The sequence below is a fragment of the Dendrobium catenatum genome, unplaced genomic scaffold (assembly GCF_001605985.2).
Source record: "Dendrobium catenatum unplaced genomic scaffold, ASM160598v2 fragScaff_scaffold_313, whole genome shotgun sequence".
NCBI lineage: Eukaryota > Viridiplantae > Streptophyta > Magnoliopsida > Asparagales > Orchidaceae > Dendrobium > Dendrobium catenatum.
This window is the reverse complement of record NW_021318775.1, coordinates 830,190-851,242: the sequence shown is the minus strand read 5'-3', so window position 1 is coordinate 851,242 and position 21,053 is coordinate 830,190. Positions and strand designations below refer to the sequence as shown.

The 21,053-nt window shown below is 32.6% G+C and overlaps 1 protein-coding gene across 1 annotated transcript in view; it reads left to right on the top strand.

Annotated features, from left to right (window-relative positions):
- The window catches only part of LOC110092698 (protein PIR), a gene marked incomplete in the record, with an annotated part of 173,885 nt that extends 160,113 nt beyond the window's left edge, over positions 1-13,772 (top strand). Inside the window, 3 exon segments of the mRNA XM_028693516.1 lie at positions 4,525-4,697; positions 12,572-12,793; positions 13,434-13,772. Of these exon segments, the coding sequence (XP_028549349.1) occupies positions 4,525-4,697; positions 12,572-12,793; positions 13,434-13,628 (590 nt within the window).
- Between the last annotated feature and the right edge of the window lie 7,281 nt (positions 13,773-21,053).

Here is a 21,053-nt window from a genome sequence, read left to right as displayed (position 1 = left end):
TCCGTCGGGTATGAGGTTTGTACAAGGATTTTCACTTTGCTTCTCCTCTCATCTTTGCTCTTTTGGGTTTGATCCGTAGGTCAACACGGCTATGGAGTCATCGATTGCAGATGGATGGCGTCCAGAGGTTGGAGGCCGACGGGATGATGAGCAAAGGGCGGAGGTGACGTTGGTTGTGCTTGTAAGTTTCGAATTCTCTTCCTCTTCATTCGCTGTGTGCGATTCTGAGAACGTGAGCATCCGAATGAGGGAGCTTGAGTGGTTTTGTGCGTGAGGGAGTTACATTCGGTTACCAGGGATCGTGGGTGGTTGAGCTCAGCCAACGGTTAGGTCGTGGGGTGGCCGGCAGTTAGAGTCAACAAATATACATTTATACTGTCATGATAATTGATATATATTCCTTCTGTCATAATAATTAAAATGTAAAATTTTCATCATCTCATACATTTGAATTGACATCATCTTGCACGTAACAACTCCAAATATAAGTAAAACAAATATATAAGACATTACTTTTAGAATTGAAATGAAAATAAAATAATGAAATTGTCATAAACAACTGTAGTTACCCACTTGATTACGGTCAGATCTTCCAAATCCTCAGTTCGTTGAATTAGTATTCCAATATTTATCTTATTTCAGCTATGAAAATCTCACTGTTCCAAATAACATTAAATTTCATTAATTATCGGTGAAAGGTTTACAAATTCAAAGCCGCAATGAATTTGATTTGACTAATATCCTTAAGAGTAACATTAAAGGCATCTGCTATGTTTACAAAATGTCAAAAGTTTTCAACTTTCCATATCTTCAACATAATTCACAATCTAATTCTCTGATAATAAAAATTATTACATCAACTAACGATTTCTTCCTTCCTCTTTGAAATTGTCCCCTTAGAAATTTAGATTTACCACAAAATTTCCTCTCTTTCTGCTTCACAATCATCTATTATTCATCAATTAGAGAAATGGAATTGATATCAGATTTGTCTTTTATTTGAAAGATCCCAGTGGTCGTAGTGTAGTCATCAATGGACGATATAAACCATCTCGCATTTGAGATATTATTCACCCTAGATTAGCTCTATATGTTACTATGGATTGTTACAAAATATTGTGAGGCTTATAAGGATGACTAGGATAGAAATTTTAAGCGTTTAAATAATTGATTAGTCTTGCACTAGAACCATTTCGGAGATAATAATTGATTAGTCTTGCACTAGAACCATTTCGGATTTATCTCGATGAAAAACGAGGGAAATAATTTTTTTAGGTATGTGATATTTGGATGACCATGGCAAAGTATCACAATATGATTATGCTATCATTGGAGGAAGATACATACTGAGCATATGTATTTGCATTTTTGGATTTCCTTTTTTATTTAGAATTGCACATACTAGCATTTTCCTTCACTTTGTCAATTTTTATCTGGGTCCCTATTTTGAAATTCACAATAAGAAGAAACTCAATGGTACAATTTATATTCTTGATAATTTTGCAAATTGATAATAAGTTGTAGAAATGCTTAAGAACTGAGATAACTGAGTTAGGAATTAGAGAGCTAGTGATATTGATATTCTCACTGCTACTTGCTTATGATGTTGCTCCATCCTCAATTTTAATAGTGTAGTCCTCTATGTTGCACGGATACTCTTATTTACGAGGCGTGCTGTATCGGATACGCGTCGGATACGGATACGCCTCCGATACGGCACGGATACGTGTCGGATAATGCCTTGCCGTGTCCGATTAAAATATTATTTAAATTTGACTGGACACGCGTATCGGATACGCGTGTCCTATTAAAAAAAAAAACACGGAGCCACGATTTACCCTTTTCTTTTCGACTTTCCACCGTTTCCGCTCAAAACACGGAGCAACATTTCAAAGAGCTAGGTTTTTCGTTTCCACACACGTGTTCATCTTCTTCGTTATAGTTGAAGGAGCGGCTCAATGATGCGAGCATAGAAGCAAACAAGATCATCCTTTGTCGACAAAGAGGCTTGACGACGCGAGCATTAAAGTCAATAGGATCATCCTTCGTCGACGAAGCGGCTCGACAACGCGAACAGTGAAGGCGACGTGAGCAGTGTAGGTTCGTTTTCTTCATCGTTCTTCGTTTTCTTAATCGTAGGCTCGGTATCGAAACTTGGTACCGATTGGTACCGAACATTACTGGAACTCGGTGTTGCTCGGTACTCGGTACCGAGCAGTATTGGAACTCGGTACTGCTTGGTATTGGAACTCGGTATTGCTCGGTACTACTCGATACCGAGCGGTATTGGAACTCAGTACTGCTCGATATTGGAACTCGGTACTGCTCGGTATTGGAACTCAGTATCGCTCGGTACTGTAACTTGGTATTGCTTGGTATTACTCGGAGGGGTACCGAATGGTACCAAGCGGCACCGATAAGCTAAAATATGCTCGGTATCACCGGTCAGGTCGAACCCCGCCAGGGGGCAGTGCCCCCTTGGACCCCCAGCAGAGTCGCAATATATCTACACTTTCACTTAAATTTTTGGTGACCAAGAGTCATTGCGTGATAGGTGGAGAATTGATCCGAAAATGTGGTGGATTATACATGGAGCTTCAGCACCTCTACTTCAAACAATCGCCATAAAATTGCTTGGCCAAGTTTCATCCTCATCCTGTTGTGAAAGAAATTGGAGCACATACTCATTCATCCAATCAATGAAGAGAAATAAAATTACTCCACAACGGGCTGAATATTTAGTTTACGTGCATACAAACCTTCGACTTCTCTCAAGGAAAACTCCAACTTATATGGAAGGAAACAACAGGATGTGGGATGTTGTTGGAGATGAATTTGAATCTCTTGAGGATATGGGAATATTAGAAATTGCTAATCTTTCACTTGATGAGCCTGAATTAGAAGCTATGATATTTATTGAAGATGATATAGAAACTCAAAGACAAACCACTGAAGAAGCTAATCCTATCATTCCTTCTATTGAATAGTTGAAATTTCATGTGTTGGGCAATTTATCTTCTTGTTTTTGTTGTTGTACTAGACATTTCAATACTTAATGCTTACTTTTATTTCAATTTTTTTGTCATTTCAAATATTACACTTTGATTACTTTATTAATTTTTATGTATTATTTATATATTATAATGCCGTATCCGCGCCGTATCCGTATCCTGTATTTTTAAGAATTGACGTGTCCCGTATCCGTATCGTGTCGTATCCGTATCGCCGTATCCGTATCGGTGCAACATAGGTAGTCCTATAAACACGAATGGATGGTTTAAAATAAGGTGATATCCTCTTTTATACAATCAGAGGTTCTAAAGTTCACGATTCAAGATTTTGGATTTTTGTTATATTAAAGACATTCAAAATCATATTATTTTTAGTAATCGCACCAATGATGATTTCTGATGCATAAGGTTTTAGTTTGAATTGAATAATCGGTGAATTGGATAAAGTTTTCTATATACTAATGTTGCCATGGGATCTTGATTCATTGCAAAAGGTGGCACCAAATTGGATTTCATACTAAGATCATTTCATGTTTAACCATCATCATCATTTAAACAGAAAAATTCTTAAAAGGATTAGGAATCCTTAAGAGTATAGAGATTTGGATACTAAGGAGCATATACCGGTTGTACAATGCTTATCAATTTTGCATTTATTAAATCATAATCAGTGTAATGGAAAAGATCGACCAATTTTCTTTTCCTAAGACATCATATTCCTAGACTCAGAAGTATCGATAAGGATTTAATGATACACTTAACCACTATCATTTAAGATTAATTTGAGTTATATATATATATATATATATATATATATATATATATATAAAGAGAGAGAGAGAGAGAGAGAGAGAGAGAGAGAGATACATAACAAAATAGTAGTTGTTAGACTACATATGGTAGGCCAATTAGTAGACTGCCAAGGTGGTGTATCATATAGTTGGCGGCATTTACATCCAATGGAGGAGGCACAAGAACTGTGAATTGCTATGGTGGCAGTGGGACAAACTAGCTGGTGTTGAGGCCTTGTTGGAGGCTAGATTCGTCGAATTAAATGCATAATTTGATGTGTTGTATTTTAGGATTTCCGCATATACACCGTAATATGATTATTTTTGTGTTAATAATCTAATTTGATGAGGTTTAGTCAGGGGAACAAGGACTTTGCAAACAAGTAAACAGTTCCTACTTTTAATTAACTAGACACCATTTGCTTTTAAATTAAAACCTGCTGAATATATAGGGATAGGCTCTGATCCATCATACTTCTGTATGAAAATACATTGAAGAATGATACTGACAAAATCAAATTTGTAAGTGGCGTTTCCACTAGCGTCGGTTTATAAGTTTTCCATGTTATCTATATGGAATCGTTTCTATTGTTTTCTAATAAAATATTTTGCAATTGCAATGCTAAATGTTCCTTTTAAATGTATGGCATGCCTTTCATAATATTATAACTTAATGAGATTGGATATTTTTATTTCTGATGAACTTTTATTGCTTCTTATAGATCTCATATATAAAAAGAATATTATATCCGCTAGTGTGCTTGAATATGCACTAGCCTTTACAAGTGCAGCATTGGATAAGCATTACAGCAAGCTGAGTGCAAATCCGAAGACAGGGTTTATTGACATAACCACTTCAAAGGATTTCTATCGGATATTTAGCGGTCTACAGTTTGTGAGTATACATGATTTCCCTTTGGATAATATAATTTAAAATTTCATATGTTGTTGATGATAGAAATATACTTTGAATGATGAGGAACCCAATTTTTTAAGAGACAAGCACAGGGCTTCATATATAAAGTATTGTCAATATGCTCCTAAAATCTTGGGTGATTATCTTTAGAGGCTTTATTTACGTGAAGGTCTACTTTTGCACTACTTTTCATCCTCATCCTGTCTTTCTTCTTCCCATTATATTTTCCCATCTGTTTTTTTTTTCCGTAGTAAAACATTCTTAGCCTACTGCTTTTAGTCTATTGCAATGGTTCTTGACTGCATGCCCTGACCAGTGTGCCAGTAATGGTGTGGTGGAAAACTAAAACAATTCTTGGGTGCTTTTATGTTGTATTTTGAAATTTTGAGACTCAAACCCTTTAGGTCACTATCATTTGTTGATATAAGTTGGAAATATTCTATAACTCTCTAAGTTGATTATACAGCCTTAATTTAAATTTTCTCACTTTTATTCTTACTTTGTATCACTTCAACATTTGTCTCCTCTGACAAGTGGCTGCAAATATGGTGATTTGTGTTAATTTGCACTTTTTCGGTTATATAATATGGATATATTTAGGTATATATAGTCACTTGTCTTCTGAGCATAGGAGTTTCCTACATATTTGAAATTTACCATATCAATTTACCTTGTTGGTATCTGATCTTGTAAATGTTCTGCCTTGTTTCTTTCTATATTGTAAATTGTCTATTTTATTCCTTCATATCGTACTAAAAGGGGCATACCAATTTCTTAATATTCTACTAATGGCTAAAACTAGCTTAGAGGAAGAAAAAAGTGTCAAATGAATTGTTAGGCTACTGCAAGACCAGATAGTCTTCTCAACGCTAGCCTACAAACAGTTTCTTGTTTATTTCATTCATAAGGATAAATTAATTACAAAAATAAAAAAGCAATTTGCTTATGTAGCCAAGACAGAAATTCTCTAGCTGGATTTGATGTTTTATTTGAGAGTAACTCTTAAATTCTGAGAATTGAAGAGGGAAAAAGGCTTAATTTTTATTGCAAAAAACTATCCCTACTTATAGATCAATATAAGATATATCAATAAAGAAATAAATAGTTACAGAATCATGCATAATTGTCCTAATATAATCCTTCCTAAATCAGCCACCCAAATATGGAAGGAGATCGGTATGATCCAAGTGAGCCTCCACAAATCATCATTTTGGCCGTGGAATCAAGGGTTAAGGGATGGCTGACATTTAACCCTCCCCCTCAAACTGGGGAATACATATATGTCATTCCCAGCTTCCTAATCATCCCAGAATGATAGAGTTATCAATTCCCTTGGTAAGAATGTTTTAAGCTAATCTTTTGATGAGACATGATAGATAAATATAAGACCATTGTCCAATTTTTCTTTATAAAATGTATGTCCATTTCTATATGTTTGGTTTTGACATGTTGAACCAGATTGTGAGTTATGTTAATTGTTGATTTATTATCACAGTGTAGCTTCATGGGTCATTCCTATTAGATCATTAGGTCTTTTGGAATCATCCTGCTCCATAGTAGTTCACATATTCCTAATGTCATAGCTTTGAACTCTATTTCTACACTAGACCTTGTCACCAAATTTTGTTTCTTGCTCCTCCATGTATTAGGGCTTCCTTTAAGGAATGTGCAGTACCATGAGGTAGATTATCTATCTACTGGTGATCCTGCATAATCTGCATTAGTAAGGTAGTGCAGTATTCTGTCTGTTGCTATCAAGATCTTTCCTCTTTCGCCGTTCTTGGTTTTGTCGATTGAATCCGTTCTCTCTTCTATTAAATCAACAAAAATTGAACTTCCTTGCTTTAATGGATTTGACGTAGAAACATGAAACTTTAAATCATAGGAATACTTCCATTTTTACAACACTCATTCCTTTCATCTTGATGGACCTACGACTACTTGGTACCAAGGTTTATGCATGAAAGCTCATTCTGCTTCTATTTCGTCTTTCGACCTTGAGGACAAGTTTATTTTTCATGATGATATGAGTGTTAAGCAATAATATATTCTTTTGTTTTTAAAGATTTTTTTATTATTATTTAAATGAAAAAGTAATTAATTAGATTTTTTGTTTCAAATATAATACAACAAAAGTGTTAAGAATATGTGAATAATTTAGAAAATCGGCATAAAGATAATAAGATATTTAAAGTTTATCATAGAATAAAGAAATAAATCTTTCAAAGATTGAAAACACTACAAGAACGGGTTGGCTATAACAACTCGCGGTTCAATTTATTTCAGCATTAAGCCGATCCCAAACTCATTGCATATTCTTTTATTTTACTTATTTTATTTGTTGTTATTTTAATTTTTTAAAATATTTTTTCATTATTTTCTTTATTAATCAACTTAAATTTTAGTTGTTTCAATCTGACCTTATAAAAATTTCGTCCACAAAATTTAAAATTTAACAGTAGATGTTATACCTCACTTGTAGAGTTGTGGATAAAATTCATTCATTTTTTATCCTTTTCTAATGTCGCTCGTTCTGTACCATGTTTCCATAAAACAAATACAAGCAGAATTTCTCTGTTTTGTAGTTGCTTCACATCATATTACAATAGTTTATTCTTGTTGTTCTACATGTATATGATCAGGTTGAATAATAACTTTGTTGAACTCTTCAGCAAGTAGATGTGAAAAACATTATGCACTCCTTACATGTGTTCTGTTAAAATTAGTTAATAAGTTTTTTTGTTTCTCTCTCTTTTCATAATCTATTAAGGGCCGTTATATTGTGTACTATCTGTGTTTCAAACTATAGACTTAGTACTCTATATAATCTTAAGATTTCATCCGCATGAAAATTTTCCAACAGAAAAAATACAAATTTTGTTATCTATCAATGATAACCCTTACGGCATCATGTCCCTGCCTTGATCTTGGTAGCCCACCAATAAAATCCATTACAATTTCATTACACTTATATTCTGCTATGATGCACCGACACTTCGTTTTAAGAGGGTATGCAGTGTCGGACACGGACACGCGTCCGACACGGCGAGAACACGTGTCGAACACGTGTCGAACACGTCATTAGCGTGTCCCATTTAAAAACCTGAAAAATTAAATCGGACATGCGTGTCTGGCTATTGTATAAATATAAAATTCTAATCCCGCTATTTCATATTAGTCGGTTCATGCCCGAGTTTTCATCTTCGCCTTAATCCCGTATTCCTATTCGTATTTGTGGTCTTCTCGAGCAATTGAGGCGAGCAGCGGTCGGCTGGAGATCGCACTCTTGGTCTTCCCTTTCGGCTGTAAGCAACAAACCATCTTTAGTTTTAACGCGCAGCCGAGGGAAGTCGACGCCAAACTGTAGAAAATTTTTCAAACCTGTAAGTTGATTTCACCATTTTTTCTCCATTCGTCATTTTTCTTTATTTATCAATGATTATGTATATTTGTGATCGGAAGAGCATATTTTTTTAAAGTATTTTATTATTTTTAGATTAAAATTACTCTTACAAAAAAATTTGTTTATTTAATGCGTTTTCACTGCGCTTTCACTGCGCTTTTACTACGTTTTTTCTGCGCTTTTACTCTTACAATAAATTTTTTTAAATTATCTTTAAATTTCTTGGTAAATAAATAAATAATTTTATATGCTTTGTATTATTTGAAGGTATTCAAGTAAAAAATGACTTTAAGAAGACCCTCAACGTGTCTCACCACAAAAAGATTTAGAAGTGTTAAATATGAGAAAGATATGCTTGAAACAATATTTCGCAAATGAGGAGGAGAGAAGAAAAATTAATATAGAACTTGCAAAGTTCTTTGGATATTTAGAGGATTTTGATGATCAAGAATCTTTATTTGATAGATGGAGGATGGATCCAAAAATGTGGTGGTTGATTCATGGAGCTTCAGCACCGCTTCTTCAAATCATAGCAATAAAACTTTTGGTCAAGTATTATCATCTTCCTTAGGGGTGTCAATATTTGACACGACACGAAAACCCGCGGGTCCGGGTTCGGTTTTCCGACCCGTTTGTCTACCCGGGTCGGGTTAGGGTCGACCCGTTTGAACCCGGGTCAGTTCCAGGTTCGACCCGAACCCGACCCGTGACCCGAAATTGACACCTCTGATCTTCCTATTGTGAGAGAAATTGGAGCACATACTCATTTATTCAATCAGTAAAGAGAAATAAAATAACTCCATAATTGGCTGAAGATTTAGTTTGTGCATACAAATCTTCATCTTCTATCAAGGAAAACCTCACTTTATATGACAGGTGATAATAAGATGTGGGATGTTGCTGGAGATGGATTTGACTGCCTTGATGATATGGGATTATTGGATGTTGCAAATCTTTCTCTAGATGAACCAGAATTGGAAGCAATGATATTCAATGATGATGATATTGAAGGCCAACCTGAATATAATTTTATCATTCCCTCTATTGAGTAGTTGGACTTTCATGTTGTACTAAATGATTTTTTGCTTATATTTTTGTTATTATACTAGACATTTTGTACTAAACATCTTTATATTATAAGCTAAACAAGTTATCATTACTTTGATTTATTATTACTTGTCATTTTTAATATAATGTTACATTAATTTCTATATATTATATTAAAAAATTATTATGTCGTGTCCATGCCCCACCCGTGTCTTATATTTTTAAAAAATGCCGTTTCCGTGTCCGTGTCATGTCGTGTCCGTGTCGGTGCTTCATAGATATTCTGGTATCTGTAAGAGTTTATAACCCCACTTGACTGTTGGTGTTTAGCTGTAACCATTTGACAAGATACTTAATAATGAATTATTGCTACAGCCTTAGCAACCAAAATAGTCTTTGAAATTCTTGGTACAACTTGTTATTTCATGGATGAATAGAATAGCTTCGGCAATGTGTTGGTTATTTAACCTATTTTTTTATATCATGAATATTTGAAACACAAACTTAGCCTTTATGCCTCAATAATTCCTCCCTATCAATCTCATACTCCTCTAGATTACCTTACTTTATCAGTTTTTAAATCTTCAAAAAATTAACAGCTTCTGATAATGCATCACGTGTTCTATTTATCAAAATAGATTAGATTATCATCTGGTTTCATATAATGAAATTTTTATTCGCATAATTAACTAAATTTCTCCTATTGAGTATTTAATACACGCGCACCTTGCGTGTTCCTCTGCTCGGTTGTTCATTTGCTCTGTCACGACTCGACCCGGCTAGCTCGATAATAACGGGGCGGGAATAGTCGGTCGTACGGAAACATCATAACATAATCATTATCATATAAACTTTTCTGAAATAAAGTATGAATATCCTCAACACATAATATAAGAAAGAGCCACTAATAAAACATCAAACTCAATTGTGTTCCAAACTTTCTTCTCACACAACTACTAAAAACTTTTAAACCACAATTACATAAACTCCAAATCACTGTTCATACACAAGTACAAACTCAAATCAAACTCAAATTGAAAACATAAAAAGGAACATTTCTTCCTAAGGTCCCCTACGACGATAAGTGTAAGGTCGTCGTGCAGCAGCCATCACTTCTCTCCTGAAAAACATTTTTAAACGTAGAATGAGCCAACGCTCGGCATGTAGTTCATGTCTTTAAATAAAAATTTACATAAAATCAAAATAAAATAGTTTTTCGTATGAAAATATGAAAGGATCGTCAAACTTGCATAATTTCGTATCAGTACATAAGAGAAATATTTTTCATAACTTTTTCCTCAATGTAATACCTTTCATTTACCTTTTCCTTAAAAATAAATTTTCATAATTTGAAGAAAACATATAGGAATCATGTTATGCATAATGTCTTTGATAACAACCGTCTCGGATGTACCCATAATTTTGTACTGATCAGGTACAATCAAATTTTGGTCATTTCCTTTACCATTAGCTCTATGAGCCTCCTTTACCATTGGCTCTACGAGCCTCCTTTACCATTTTGGACACTCCGCATCAGCATGCACATTCCTTTAATATGTTATCTTTCATTTATATGCGTATTGAAAAACAAGTGTGCAAATCATGTTCAAAACATAAAAACATTTCTTCTAAACTTAAGAATGAAAGTTTCTTAAATTCATAAAATAAAAGACTTGAATATACATAATGCCAAAAAATGTAAATTTATAATTCATGTAACATGAAACTTTTCAACCATTTGCATTGAATAATAGAACGAAACAAAATCATGAAATTTTTATCAAAAACATAAATACCTACCTCAAACCAAGTACGGTATGTCGCTTCGACAAAGTTCTTTCACTTTAAAGATCACAACCTAAAATAATTACAAAAGAGACGTGTCATAAATTTAATAATCTAATTCCTAAGTCTCAATCCTTCATTTCCCCTTAACAAATCCCTACGACAGTTAATGAATTTTTTAATTAAATAAACTTTAATTTTCGAATTTAATTAAATTTAAATTTTTGGAAAATCATAAATCTTAAATTTCATCAAAATATTGTTTCAAAATTAATCCTTAACATATATTTATAATTATCTAATTTATTTTCGGATTAAATAATTTAGGAAATTAGTGAAAATGAGATTTTCATCCAAAATCAAAATTTTTGCTTTAAAACCATTCCTAAGGACCTTAGAAATCATTTTCGTAAAGGTGTCTTACGAAATTAAATTTTAGGTCAAAAATCCTAATTTATAAATTTTCAAAAACTCCTCCAAAAATATCATTTCTACCATTAAAATGTTCTCCTAATCGTTCCTTATTAATTTCTTAAAGAAATTTTAGGAGAAAAACATTTTCTAGCAAAAACCTAATTTTTCAATCTCAAATAACTTGAGATTTAGAAAGATTCGTTTTAAAATAATCGTACCTGAATGTTCCTCTCGCGTCCTCTTCGATTTGGACTTAATTTCTCGTCGAAAGATTGTCGCCGGAAAGGAACCCATTGTTGCCAAGCCGTCCGCTCGTCCGCTCTTTACTCGCTCGGTTTGGCCGAATGAAAGTGGGGGGGGGGGTTTGCCTGTTAAGGGAAAAGGAAATGCCTAAAGACTAATTTGCGCTTAACTCATTTTGGCACTAATACCTAGTAGGGGCAAAAATGGCATTTATGGGACTAAATCAATTTTAATTCCTAAAATATGCAAAATTAGGTATGGGTTATATATATCCAAAACGATCAGAATTTTGCATAGGATTTTCTAAAATTATATCCGTCAAAATCCGACAACCTTGAATATTTTTCACTTAAAACTCGTCGCGGCGCTTTGAAAAGCGTGCAAGATCTAAAACGACATTTTCGTTTTTTACATGCTCTCTCTCTCTCTCTCTCTCTCTCTCACTCTTATCCTTTTTCTCACTGCCACTATCCATCTTTTCTTCTTGCTACCATAAGCAATCAGGTATGTGCGATTGGACTAAATTATGCAACATCTATATGGATAGGTGTTGCATAAAGTAAAACTTCAGTTATTGATTTTTGTTTATATATAAAAATATCAAAATAGTCCTTAAACTATTTGTGCGTGCTCGACTTAATCTCAGAGTACCACTTTGCTCCAATTTAGTCCATCGATTATACAAAATTGCTTCTTATGTTGTCATTGTGATATAAAATGTTCCTAATTTAGTCCATTGAATATATATATAAAATTGATCTCAATTTAATCGTGAAGGGATTATTTTTGATCGATTCTATATAGTCGAGGGATTATATGTGCAACGTGATACTCTATGATTAAATTGGTCATACATGAATAGTCAAAGACTATTTTGAAGTTTACCCTTATCTTTTTTATAGTACCATTATCCAGTGGCATAATTTTCAATCGAAAGTAAAAAATTTCCTTCTCTTTCCAGGAATACTTGGAGGAGACTGTTCTCGAATCTTCTAGAAGGCATGATTCATGGGGTGACTCGGTAGCATGGGCTGGTTGCACTATCATCTATTTGCTTGGCCAACAACTGCACTTTGAACTTTTTGATTTTTCATATCAATTCCTCAACATCGCTGAAGTAGAAAATGCAGCAATAGCCCACACTCTATCTTTCGACCGTTCCAAGAATTCGAATTTCTTGCAGGTAATAACTTTATCTTTTTATTGGCACTATTACAGTTCAGTAAAGGATTAAATTTCAAAATAGTCCCCTAATTATTTGTATATGATCGTTTTAGGCTTCGTTTGGGACGGCTTTTTTATTGCTTTCTAAAACGGAGTTTTAGTACAAATTTTTTTAATTTTGTACTAAAACTCCGTTTTAGAAAGCAATAAAAAAGCCGTCCCAAACGAAGCCTTAGTCTCATAGTATAATGTTGCTCCAATTTAACCCTCCGGTCTATACAAAATAGTCTCTTTAGTACTAAATTGGGATCAATTTTATAAACTCGAGGGGTTACATTGGATTAATTATTCTGTGCATCTCCGGACGGCGTCCGGAGATGAAAGAGAGCGTGTCACGTCACCTTTTTTGTTGTGTACCAGGTGAGTGGCACACTCTCTTTCGTCTCCCGACGGTCCGGTGTCCGCACAGAATAATTTCTTGTTACATTGGGATCAATTTTATTTCTCAATTACAACACGTGTGATTATTTTAGATCAATTTGTATAGTCAAGAGATTAAAATGGAGCAAGATGAATAATCTCCGAAATTTTTTGAGATTTTTTCTGGTTAAGTATATACTGATAACTTATAAAGATTGAACTATTTACTTGATGGAAAGGGATATGAGATTCTACTGGAAGCCATGAGGAAGGCCAGAAGGCTGAACAATCATGTATTCTCCATGCTAAGAGCTCGTTGCCCACTTGAGGACAAGGTAGCCTGCGCAATAAAGCATAGTGGAGCACCACAGCATCGAATTACATTTGTTAACACGCTCTCTGCCTTCGAGACTTTGCCACAGAAAGAAGCCTGATATGGCTTCAATCTTTGTTGTTGATAGAGAAGATTTTAGAAAGATATTCTGATTTGTTCTTATGACTACAAATGAACAAGTTTAGTTACTCAAATATTAACTGTCTTTAATTTTGAAATTATTGCATGTCTTTATTCTGTGTTTTATATTTCATAATATGTTTTTGTTTAGTTTTTTATAAAGTATTATTATTATTATAAAAATTATATTTTGTTTGAATAAAATTAATATTTATTATATATCTTATTCAATTATTTATTCACTCTTGGTCATATATTGAACCTTAAACCTCTTCTTTTTATCAGCTTCCATAATCTTATATATATATATATATATAGAATGAGTAATCCTTTTTTGGTTTTGTTTGGGACAACTTTTTTATTATTTTTTAAAATAAATTTTTAGCATAAATTTTTTTTGAAAGTAGATGAGTGACTTGCCTTCAAGTATAATTTTAGGCTTTATTTGGGATAGTTTTTTTATTGCTTTCAAAATAAAATTTTTAATATATAAATTTTTTTTTTGAAAGTAGAAAAAAATAGGTATAAAAATTTATCCCAAATAAAGCAACTTAATTCTCACTCATTTAGCATTATGATTTATTTATTGTTTTCTAAAGTAATTTTTTAGTATAAAAATTTTTTGAGAGTAGATGAGTGACTTGCCTTCAAATATAAGCTTTAGACTTTATTTTGGATATTTTTTTATTGCTTTTTAAATTAATTTTTTAGTATAATTTTTTTTTTCAAAGTAGCAAAAATGTAGTTATAAAAATTTATACCAAATAAACCCTTTACCAAACTTAATTCACCTTCATTTAGCTTTATGAGTTATTTATGTTTCATTTGTAGTTAATATTGCCCTATTTTTATTCAGGATCTTTTAATATTTTTTAATCTTAATTTTTATTTTATGTTTCTAAGAAAAAAAAATTAATTAAGTATTAATTTTTCATCCAGACGAATAATTGTTTTTGAAAAATCTACTTAATTTACTCTTATTTATTTTAAAAATAAAAACATTTGTTTAATGTCAGTATAATAATAGTTTAAATATTAGAATAAAATTAAATTAATATTAAATTATTTTCAATTAAAAGTAAATAAATATGTAAATGTTGGAAGACTTCAGGTCTTTATATATATCATCCAAAAGTGTAACTCTTTTTCCAACAATTGCAGTATCTTCCACATCTCTAGAAGATAAGAATCAGTCAAGCGAGAAAAGCAAGCAGACTGAATTATTGAAAGGGCCTTCACAACTATAAATAGAGAATCCTTTCTATAGAAACACACAACTAAGTACTTCACTAGCATTTGCAAAATTCTAATGAATATGATGAGTGCAAGTATCTCAAAGAAGCTCATAATGCTTGCTCTCTTCTTCTCATCTCTTGCTCTCATGATCTCTTGGTCTATGGCTGAGCTCGAGAAATCAACCCTATCCAAGAAGATCGAATATCCATCTACAGACTCAGACAATCCAACAGTTCCTCAGCTTTATCATGCAGGTCAGCCATATGAATATAATACATATCCTCCTCTCCCTCAACCTGAATATTCAAATTTCAACCAAAAGAAACATCTTTCTGATCAGCCTGTTTATCGAGCTCTCAACCCAAACAAACCAGCACTGCCTCAACCTTACCATCTAGGGGAACCGTATAGAAGGGGCTGCAATTCAAATTTATATTGCCGCCCACCTTCTACGAAGTAATTTATTTATGTATTTGTGGTGGCTTTTAATTAGAGCATAAATAATGAAGGATGTAGCCATATTGTTCCACTTCTGATATTCATATAGGTTAACCCTTGTTATTATAAATCATGAATATTTATGTTGGTCATGTTGTATGCTTCAAACATGTAAACTATTATAGTAGTTTGTATTGCTTTTCATAAATTATAGCGTGTATTGTGTTAGCTTAATTTACTTTCTTGCTTAATACTATGTAATTCTCCTTCTTAGTTGAATAAATGCAGAGAAGCTTGCAGGTTAGTACAGTACAAATATTATAAACTTTAGTTGTTATATAATTTAATATTTCTTATCTTATGTAGACAAATATTAATATACTACAAATGAAAGGTATTAATGATATCGATCAAAGAACATAAACAAGTTCATCAACACCTGAAGTCATTTAGACATCATTAAAATAAGAACAATGCTGGCATATGTCTGTTGTGATAGCTTATTACTTGAATTAAATCTATAAGTTAAACAATTTGGTCTTGTCAGGTTTCATTGAAAGTTCTAAAACATAACTAATTTAGGTTTCATTTGGGACACTTCTTAATGTTTATTTTTCAAATAGCAACCATAATTTATGTTTGACCACTGCTTTTTCACCGCTTCCAAAAGATTTTTGTATTAGAAAGTTTCCATGTATAACAACTTTAAAAGGTTACTTTCTCTGTAACAGTTTTGTAAAGCAGTAAGAATGTTGTCACAATCGAAGCCTAAGGCTTCGTTTGGTTTATTTGCCATTTCGGTTTCAAAAACATCAATATGAGAAATGGAGTTTTTTAAACGGAGAAGCTAATACATAATGCTTCTCAAAACAGTAGAAAAATAGAGTTTCTGAAAAAGTATGCCTCACGTCCAAACATGTTCCGTCAACTAAGTTTTCCGTTTCAAACCGAAAAATGGAGGAGAAACGGGGAACCAAACGAGCCCTAAGTGTTTGACTTTTAATGGTTTTTTAATAGTCATATTGAGGTTGAGATTAGTATTGACACAAGATTGTAAGAAAGACAATGAAAAGATTATGAAGAAATTATGGTTTGGAAAATATTTATGAAAATAGGCTTCATTTAAATTAACTTTTCTTTTTATAATGGAAAAAAAATGGAAATCAAGTTGCTGCTATTTATGCTGAAAAATGAATAAATTTTCCTATATCTCAATCATATAGATCTTTATCCTTCACTCTTACCCTAGCTATCTCTTGTTTCTGCCACATTACAGAACCGTTGTTCCCATAATTCTTCACCATCATCAGCCCTTGCCACCATAGATCTTCTCAACCATGTTTGTGCCCAATGCCCTAGTTCCATGCTAGCATTAACACATCTTGCATATCTTGTTCTTTGTGGACGTTGTTGCAGCCTTTTCTTTTGTCGATTGTCTCCATATACATTATAGGGTATTAATTATATGTGCTTTCTCTAATTGTTCTTTGAAGTTTGCAATTTCATAAAATCATTACGATGGATATAATTGCAATTTGCAAAACTTATTATTTTTATATCTACACTACCCAAAAAATTTAAGAGAAAATTTTTATTGTTAAAGAAAAATAATATTTATATTATGACGAAGTTGGTTTGCAAATTAGACTTATAACTCCTAAAATACTATTTGCTTGAGTCAAATATGAGCTAATATGGGCTATTACAATTTTTATCTCCTTTTAGTCCTATGTTACCTTATGTAACTACAATCATTCCTAAGGGTTTAGTAATGATTATGACTGACAAACAAACTTCTAGGGAGATTAGTGAAACAATATATAGCCACATCGATATACTCTATAACATTGACATGCTATTTGTGAGTTCCATCAATAACACCAATGTCCTTGACTACTGCAATCTAAGTGCATACCTAAATGACCTTTCTCTTAGGCCTTTGGTTAGAGCCACTTGTGGATTGCTAGTCGTAAGTTCTTGTTCTTTAACTTGTTTCGCTAAAACTTAATAATTTTGTTTCTCAAGGTCTTGTTCGGAGCCTAGCTCATCTTCAAGAGAGCTCATAAGTTCTTAACATGCTTCTGGACACTTATGAACATCCTTTTGAACTAGCTAAAGGATGTGATATTACCCAATGGTAGGCATGAGAACCATCGAAGGATCAACCCCTTAAAGAAGATAAAGAATAACTAATAATTCTTTGCATCATTGATGCCTATTAGTGATGTTATTGTCTTAAAGTATGTGCATGGTAGGGGAATTCAATCTTCCTCATTATTATTCTAGGTGGGGTATCTCAAATCTTAACAACTGCCTTGCTTCCAAAATCTTCATGGAGAACACATTGGTCGGTCTTAGCTTCCTTCTCCTTACTCACCTTGGTGGAGGAGTGGATTCTTTATTAATTGTGTAGTATAGAATTTTTTCACCCTCTTTAGATCATCATGTCTGAGGATCATTCTATTGTGTTTACATTTGGATCTTCCCAATACTCCTTGGATCATTCTTATAAATTTTTCCTCTATCTCCTCAAATGAAGGTGGATTGGGAAGTTTTGGCTTTCCATGTTCAATGATGTTCTTGGTCATGTTGTCTTGCTTTATATAGTGTGAAAATTTTGGTCACTAGTATCAATCATGCTCACCATGCCTAAGAGAATCTTGGTCAAAATTTTTAAAAGGGTGACGCCTTAACCCTATTGCTGAGTATAGCTAAGTAGACAAGGCAAAGGAGGAGAAGAATGAGTGGGCCAGTGAGGGAAAGATCTTTGGAATCAGCTACTCTATATGAATAGTAAAAATAACATACTATGTCATAATCATACTAATATGTTAAATATGCTTTTCAACCCCTTATTTATAGATTTGGGAAGGATATAGAAGAGGCTATGTGTAATGAACAATGTAGTGGCTGCTCATAGATACCTGCAACTAATGTGGCATTTATTGCCTGTGGCAAGTACCCATGAAAACTACTTTTGATTAATGCGTCTCGGGTGAGTGGCCTGAGCAAGTTCTCTTAAGTGAATACCTTAAATGAGTGGCTTTTTGCATGTTCCATTGAGTTGGGGACCTAGCATGACAAATGAGGCCATCACTATACGATTAGTAGACATAAATCTCATGTAGTTTGGAAAAGAGTCTCACTAAGAGAGGCTAGTTGCCAGAGCTATGTCGAGTCTTTCTTTAAGATTACTTCTCATAAGAAATGTAATTCCATAGGTTGTGATGTGTTAAGGAAACTTCCTCCCTCCGTTAAACTTTTCTAATGTTCTTCCATTGGTAAAGACTCTCTAAGTAGAGCTTCATTAGGGCTAGTGCCTTCTCTTGTTGAATATTATTGGGAAAGGTTCTCCTATGGATAGAGTATGTTTTAGATTAGTGCATCTCTTTGCCGAGCTCCTCTGAGACGAACATGGCTGGCCCCTGCGAGTTGCCTATGATTGCATTTTAGGTGTACAATTGGTGAATTTTAGCTATAGCTTCAAAAGATTAGTTTAAAGAGATATGAAAATCAAATAAAAAAATCATTATTCTTGTAAGTTTTGGAATAAGGTTATACGCTTTTAATATTTGAAATGAGGGAAGAAATATGTTAAGTCTTTGGTATCTTTTTCTAATAAAATATTATTGTCTAGATAATGAGACACTTCTATAAGTAAAAAATGAGTCATCTTTATATTTGTCGATTTATACTATTTTTTTGCTATTTCTTTCTTTTTCAAGTTAATCAATTTTCACTATTTTTGTTAAGAATACTTAGCAAATATTTTGCATTCATATGACTTCTATGTATATGAAAGAGTGAAATTTTAAATCATTATGATAATCAGACCTGTGAATGAGGCATATTTTCTTTGAAATTTTTTTCTTCTAATAATTTCTGTTCTTACTAAATAACAATCCATTATTTTTGACATCCTTTAGGCCCATGAGCCATGTTTGTAGCCCTTTTATTGGTTTTATTTTGAGCCCATTCTGATTTGATTAATGCCAACAAGGAACCAGCCAGCAATCCATCAACACAAGACTTATTCAATACACTATATAAAAACTAATGAAAGTAAAATGCTTCAAATATTAAGTGATAATTTGCTCCAAAGTAAAATAAATATAGAGTAAAATTTTAAAGTATTTGAAACGTATCTTCTAATTTAATTATGATGGATTTAGAGATCGTTGGATTTCACTAATTTCTATTTACACTATAAATTCTTCCTCATTGCTGCTACAATCACTACTAAAAAGTTATCTTTTTAGCATCAGTTTGTAGCAGCGGTCACCACCTACTCAGCCGTTCAGTATGAGTCATTGACAACGTTGCCCCCCAGCTGCCACTATCCAAATAATGATAAAAAAAATCTAAAAAAATTTTTGGTGGAGAACAAATGATTGAATGCTTTAATTATATTTTTTATTTATTTATTATTTTTCTAATCATAGAAAAAATTAGAGATGACATTTCTTTATTAAATTTGAAAGAGAATTTGAATTTTAACGGGTCATAATGAAGAAACAAGATTCATTTAACCAACTCCAATTAGTGAGATAAAGGCTTGATATTGTTGTTGTATTATTTTTCTAATCTTTGACTCCTTGATGCTATTAATTAATCCCATGCACTGATCTTCATTAGTGGTGACTGTGTTGGCTCTCTTTCTTCATGTTGAACAACACAATTGTTTGTTTTCTATCTTAATCATGGCAAAGTAATTGATTAGAATAATCATATTAGAATTTTTTTTTGCATGTAAAAATGATGACTTTGTAATAAACATGAGAAAGATTAGTCTATTATTTTAATGATGAATATTTGGAACTTTAAACTTGTTTGATTGATGGGATTATAATATTATATATCTAATTATCAAATATTTAAGTAATTTATTATGCTTGAAATATTTTATAAATTTTAGTGTTCATTGTGTTTGTTTTCTAACTAAGTTAATCAAGTATATACGTGAACATGTTCGAGTAGCTTTATTGACAGATAAGGTTTCATTTGAGATAGCTTTTGGCCGCTGCTTCTTCGTTGTTCTCAGCTTTTTTTTTTTTACTAGAAAGATATTTTAGAAAGCAGAAAGAAAACTGTCTCAAACAAAGCCTAAGATTATAAAGATTCATCTAATTAGATGATTTGATCACATGAAAACATCGGCCTTCTGCTCTCTATAAAAACATCTAGAATACAAAATCAACTATAGATGATAATGAGTAGGGAATGAAGTAATATACTTCATATGTTTGACGAGCTATAACAAATACAATTATCATGGAATGCTTATTAGTTGCTAAAATTTGAATTTAAGATGTCAAGGAAAGAATCATTATTAGAATTTTGATTTCCCATAGTAATCTGTATAAATTAAATCCACCTCATTGGCTATAATGTTAGTTTTTGAATTGTTTAGGCTTTTTTTTGTTACTAATTAACCTTTGCAATCTACATGATGATTATGTTTACTTAAGTAAATAGAAGGGAAAGCAAAAGGATGTGGTGCACCTGCAACATGATAAATATAAATAATTTTAATTTATTGTGAGCTTTGATTAAAAAATAAAGCTTGGAAATAGGCCTATTACTCATTTTAGTAAGGATGGCTCGAGGAATTAATGAAAAATTTTAACGAGCAAAAATGAATAACATACGAACGAATAAAGAATAATTGATATCAACTAAAGAAGGTTAGGAAGTTATGGAAATACTTAATTTGTGTGAGACTATCCTATGA